The 6,594-nt window shown below is 40.7% G+C and overlaps 1 protein-coding gene across 3 annotated transcripts in view; it reads left to right on the plus strand.

The window, feature by feature from the left end:
* The window catches only part of grin2aa (glutamate receptor, ionotropic, N-methyl D-aspartate 2A, a), a 137,214-nt gene extending 130,880 nt beyond the window's left edge, over positions 1 to 6,334 (plus strand). Inside the window, exons 14-15 of one of the 3 annotated variants that reach the window (XR_009798806.1) lie at positions 1,326 to 3,643; positions 3,719 to 6,334. Coding sequence is in view for 2 of the 3 variants with exons in the window: in XM_061846141.1 (XP_061702125.1) it covers positions 1,326 to 3,281 (1,956 nt within the window). In the remaining variant the exon portion in view is untranslated. Of the gene's footprint in view, positions 1 to 1,325 lie in introns of all 3 variants that reach the window. The other 2 variants (XM_061846141.1, XM_061846140.1) reach the window with 2 other exon arrangements.
* Positions 6,335 to 6,594: the final 260 nt, after the last annotated feature.

Here is a 6,594-nt window from a genome sequence, read left to right on the forward strand (position 1 = left end):
AATCTTCAGGTACAACAGTTATGTTTGACAAACATCCCGGTGTCCTTTTAGAATATTCGAAGGAAATACTTGTATTCATCGTTGGGTTTTATTCAGAATGCAAATGTACAAATATAATCACACTGTACTGTACAACCTTTTGGCCACTAGTGTAACTTGTAGAGTCACCTCACATCCCATGACTCACTTATCCACTGACATTCAGACATTCGCTCACATGGAAATCCCTTCACTGCCTCGCCAACAGTCATACTTTACCATAATTTCTCATGTATAATGCACACCTATGTATAATACACACCCCCAAACTTGAGCTCAAAATTCTGGAAAAACTTTCTACCAATGTAAAATGCATTTTTTACAATGCATAATGTTCCTTCTACCCACATGATCAAAATATGAAGTATGATCGGTATTTTGTTTGCCCCCCCAATAAGTATTCTGAATTTGAAAACGTAATACTGTTTTTACATTACTTTTAAACCCTAATGGGTTCATGCTTTACAATAACTTTCAGTCCCAATATAAACAAATCTAAACTTACTCTTTACTTGTTACTCCCCTCACCTGCATTAATATTTCAAACTAAATTGTGCACAAGCAAAACAAGAGTGCAGATACCACAGTGCTTTTTGTAGATGCATGTCCATGTCTTCTTTTCTTTGGCGTAACAAAGGAGAGTGCTGGCCTCTTTACTAAAATTTTCAAAACTTATATGGCCTAGAGAGATGCCTAAAATTTATTTTGATAACCCTTTAAAAGTGAGTTGGAAAATGTACAGTAATAATGTGTAATTAGAATAGGAATTTTTGTCATTTAATGTAAAGAGAATTTCTCACCTTCAATTACAGTTTACTCACGACTCAGTTTACTACAAAATGTCAAAATTTCTCCCTCAACTTCTCCGCTGTTCACTGCCAATGCAAAATGTGCTGCCAAGGTTCTAATGCAATTACTCTTTTGTAGTGCCATAACACCAATGAACCAGCATTCAAAATGTTCACCATTTAAGAGTGTTTTTCTCTCAAAGGTGAACAAATTCTTTGAGGGAAGATGAACGTTCTTTGTGAAGAAGTCTGAACTACTTAATAGGCAGTGACTTGCTGAGTCACCGCCTATTGAATGAATTGTACACAGTATGTTTGGCTTAAAGTGTATAAATAATGTATAACTGTTTTCTTTTCTCATCTCTCCTCATTTTCTCTGAATCATTTGTTTAATTCACTCTCTTCTCATTTCACATGACCTATCCACCTCCTCCTCTTCGTCTTTTGTCTTTCTTATGACACACTCCTTTAACTAATAAAAAATCTGTTGCAATGCAGGGTATCTGGAGTTGCATCCATGGAGTTCACATTGACATGAAGAAAAAGACAGATCTGGATTTTAGTCCGCAAGACAAGATGCTTAAGCTCATTAAGTCTGCCAAGCACATGACCAACATGTCTAACCTGGCTGGCTCTCATATGAACTCACCCAAACGTGAATTCATGCACTCAGCCGGCCCCATGATAATGGACATGATGGCAGAAAAGGGCAACTTCATTTATGCTGACAACCGAAGCTACGCGCCCAAAGATATGATGTATGGCGACACAGGTGACTTGCAGTCTTATATTGCGACCCGCCACAAAGACCACCTGAACAATTACATTTTCCAGGGAGGCCAGCATCCTCTCACCTTGAACGATGCCAATCCCAACTCAGTCGAGGTGGCAGTTAGTGCTGACACGGTCCAGGCCAACGCCAAACCGCCTCGAACACTGTGGAAAAAGTCAGTTGACACGCTCCGCTCTGTGCCACCTGGTCCCGCGCCCATGCCTGATATGCTAATGCCAGAGCCACGAATGTCAATGAAGACACAGCGCTACCTCCCCGAGGATACAGCCCACTCTGATATCTCTGACTGCTCCAGTAGAGCGGCTTCCTACAAGGACCCAGAAATAAGCAAGCACCTGAAATCCAAGGACAACTTAAAAAAAAGACCTGTGACTTCCAAATATCCAAGGGACTGTAGTGAGGTGGAGCTGTCTTACTTAAAAACTAAGCAGGTCAGTGGTGGACCCAACCAACTTGGGAGAGGAGGTGGCGAGAAAATCTACACAATTGACTCCGACCGAGAGATGAGCTTGCACTCGGACCCCGTACACTACCGTGAGAGTCGTGGCCTTGCAGCTGATGATTTGGAATACCCTGAAATGTACTCTGACCACAGTGATAATTATAGAAAATGTGATCAACCCATTATCCATCTGAACTCATCCCCGCTGCATCACGGAGATTCAGATCTCCTCACGGAACCAACTTACTCAAAACACTACAGCATGAAAGAGAAAAACCTTTCCCCACATGAATCAATTGATCGCTACAAACAGACACACTGCCGTTCCTGCTTGTCAAAGGTTACTGCTGGCTACCCGACGGGAGGGACTTACACCCCTGCAGGACCCGCCTCTGCTTCTGCTACGCGCTCACCGTATAATCGATGTGAAGCATGTCTCCACACAGCGAACCTGTATGACATTAGTGAGGATCAGCTTCTTGCAGACCCATTGGTCAGCACTGCCCTGCACCACCAACAGCATCAGCAACCTGATGAAATGTTTGGACTGTACTGGCCACAAACAGATGGACCGCATGTCCAGAAGAGAAACCGCTTGAGGCTTAATCGTCAGCACTCCTTTGACAACATATTGCTAGAAAAGCCCAAGGATTCAGACCTGGGCCGGCCAGCACGCAGCGTCAGCCTCAAGGAGAAAGATCGTTTTTTGGATTCTACATCTGACTCGCACTACGCAAACCTCTTCAGCATGCGTCCCTACTCTGGCAGACTGGTTGGCACCGGACCTAAATCTATGATGTTTAATCACAACCTAGAGGAGAGCAAGAGGAGCAAGTCCCTGTACCCAGCCCATGGCTCGGAAAACCCTTTCCTCAGCCACTCACTGAGGGACGACACCAGCAGCAGACTGATCCACGGGCGTAGCTCCTCCGATATTTACAAACAGTTGGCGGTGGCTTCGCCGGCAGCGATTCTCGGAGCAGCCCCCATCAAAACACGCGACGATGCGAACAATCTCCATTCTTCCGCTAAATCCACCACCTCATATTGCTCACGAGATGGGCGGATAGCTAACGACATGTACAATAAGGAGCATGTAATGCCTTACTCTGCCAATAAGACTTCTGCGTACCCAGCCTCGCGTGGTGTCCTTAACTCAGCTCAATTCAGCAATAGACGGGTGTATAAAAAAATCCCTAGTCTGGAGTCAGATGTTTAGTCAGAAATCATATATGTTCTCCTTTCTGAGTTTGTATTATAATTTGTTATCCGCTACGGGATGTCATAGCCACACTTTTCTTCTCTTGACATTGTGTTCGGAAAGAACCTTCACCCATTTGGGTGTAACTGTATAGCTTCTGTCTGTGCAGGTGATATCATAATTGTCCATTCTCTACCATGTACTAATCAGTTGGTTGCTACAGAAAGTACTTTGTCATGATGTGTCAAGCCATACATGTGAGATTAGTTATTGGCTCCGTCATATTTGATGGCAAGCAAGAGATGTGCTGTTTTGGGCCAAGAGGTGATTTGTTGTGATTGAACAAACAGAGGAACATCACGGAGGGAGGCAATAATGTGGTGAGAAAGATAAAACACGGGATTTCTCTTTGAAAGCATCCTCCTGATCTATATTTCTTCAACCTGCTGGTTTAGGATTCTTTACAGAGAGACAGGACGCCACAATGAGTCTGCTGCTTGTTACTGTGACAAATGTGGCTATTGTGACACCAGGCAGAGCACAATGAGGGCGAGATCAAATGGACATGAATGGGATAAAAGGCACACAGAGGAGAATCTACCTTTTTCCAAGCAGTTGTGCTGACCAAACTTGGAAACAATGACGGGAGTAGGGTAGGTGCTACCAATGAATAATGTTTACAGACTGACAGATGTAAAAAGACTAACAGACAACATGGTAGACAAGCAGGAAAGACTGAAGCAAATTACTGCTTTTTTGATTCTATTAAATTTTAAGATTTATTAGCAATTCTTTCACTGGAATGTACCTTTAGGCTTTCAGTGTTTGCTTAATTGTTAGCACAGTAACCATTAGTTTTAAACCTCTTTCCTACAATTGCTTTTAAAAGGCATCGCTTTCTCAAAAAAAAAAAAAAACAACAATATGAGCAGTAGATTATTTTGCATGGACTGCTGTTTCCCCGTTGTTGATGAGGAAAAACACATACGAAGTATTTTCTTGTCTATGTTTCTATCTTTAAAAAAAAGAAAATAAAGGGGGTGGCCCTTTCCTGCCAGATGTTGATGGACGTTTGTACAATCGAACCTTTGACCTTAGTAAATCAGTGTCGTATTTTGAGGCTGCTGATGCAATAGAATGGCGAACAAGAATATAGCAAATGGGTGGATGACAAGAAAGAAAATCAAGTGCATCAGAATTGTGGACTTGATGCAGATGTTTTATTGTACTATGACCTCATTGCAGATGACATACAGGGTAGTACCGAGTTATTTTTTTGGGGGGGGAAGGTGTGACCTCTCCCCCTCCCTTGCTTGAGCACATCACTAGGGTCTAGAAATGTTTCCCTTAATTTTGTAGATTTATTTTTCACACACACTATCAACCCACTAGATAGTGTAGTGTGCTGTAGTTGCCGCTTCTTGGTCATCAATTTATTTTCATTCACAGTCAAGCAGGGTTCCTGATATATATTTACGATGTTAAGACAAGGTGAGCCAGGCAAGATGGTATGGAGCAAGTCTTGTGTGTGCATGGCAGCCCTTGGGTAAGCTTCAAGACTAAAACGTTTATTTATTTTTGACAAAGGTTAGTGAAAATGTGTGCTTATGACTGCACATTTCTTTTTGGAGCATTTTGACTGAGCAACACGTACAGTTGGAAAAGATTGGAAAAAATACACATTTGGTTTGTTTGATTGGATACACAAAAAAATACATACAGGTACCTCAGGATGATAATTCTGTACATTTTGAGGGAGCATCAACCATAGCAACACAGTAAGACACTATTTTGTAGAAAAATAACCCCCCAAAATATTGTAATAAAAAAAAATGTCCATAGCAGCTGCAAACAATACCAAAACTTTCCTCCTTTTGACACGTCAAGGTCTTCCAGTCTAGGAGGGAATGAGTGGATTGAGCTCATAGAGGAAGCTGTGACTGATGCGCAGTTTCACCCCTCACCAAAAATGTGCATTATAACAGAACAAAATATGTTCTTAACTATCCACAAATTGAGCTGCCCTTTGATGAAATTATTTTTTTTTTGTTACAGATTTTTTCACTTTTTTTTTTTTTCAAATGACTGCATTTCAGCTAACGCTCAAGAACCACATCATATCATCCTTTCTTACTCTTGGTGTACTTCCTTCCATTGGTTCGGCTTAACCCACTGACTGATGAGCAACATCCTTAATGTTTGCATTTTATCTGCATATTTATTATTAACATATGTATCTCCACACGCTGCTTGTGTGAGTCGAGTGAACCATGTTCACTTGTAATATATATATATATATATATATATATATATATATATATATAAGCAAACGGCACCGTTGCATTTTATTATGGACTCATGGCAATTTGATTCTTTCTACTTTAGCAGAACTGTCATGTAAACTGATGCTGTTTTATGTTGGAACACACAAGCACCCAAACGCACCCTTGTGATGACAACCCTGCTCTTTTTAATGGCAAAAATGTATTTTTATTACATTTAATGATAAATAATGAGGTGATGGCATGCAACCCCAGATATAATGATGTTTTATGTTTCTGTTTCATTTTGTCATGATTGTTATGATCACTAATGCTTTGTAACCAGGTGTGAGTATATACATATTTGAGAGAGAGGGGGGAAAAAAATTATCTATATTTAACATAATGATGCTGCTGCTCTTTTGGGAGAGGAGGTGGGTTTTGACTCACTTATTGGAGCTAAAGGGTCATTTTCTGGCCCTGTTTTGCCCAGTGGGATTACAGGTCAGAGGTCAGGGCTCGGTTTGGCATGGTGGGAAATCCTCTCTTCCGCCATGACAGGTGAGAATTTGAAAATGTATCACCAGCTCTCCTTCTCTCCTACCACTCCTTCATGTATAGTCAGGACTTCAACTGTGAGGAAGACAAAAATTTAAAAAAAAAAAAAAAAAAAAAACCCTCGACTTTGAGTCTGTTCTCCCTCCAAAGATATGAGACCTCTTTCTTTATGGTTTGCTGTAAGAAAAGCTTTTTTTTTTTTAAACTTGTTAATTTGGGTAAACTACAACTTCCTCAAATACTTTTAATGAACTATTTTGAATATACTTAGAAACTTACACCTGTAAACATCACTTGTAAATTCATACTGGAATACATCATCATGAATAATCATAAATGATAAAGAGTAAAACCAATATTTTTTGTGTGAATTTCACAGGAGCTCTTCTGTGCACTGTCTCTCTTTGGCTCTCTTATCTCTTGCTATCTCTCTCTTTGTGTAGAGCGATTAGAATAAAACTTCACCATTCACAAGATTTGCTGTCCTGTCACAATTCTAAATACACGCGACA

This window comes from Syngnathoides biaculeatus, chromosome 16 (genome assembly GCF_019802595.1).
Source record: "Syngnathoides biaculeatus isolate LvHL_M chromosome 16, ASM1980259v1, whole genome shotgun sequence".
Lineage (NCBI taxonomy): Eukaryota > Metazoa > Chordata > Actinopteri > Syngnathiformes > Syngnathidae > Syngnathoides > Syngnathoides biaculeatus.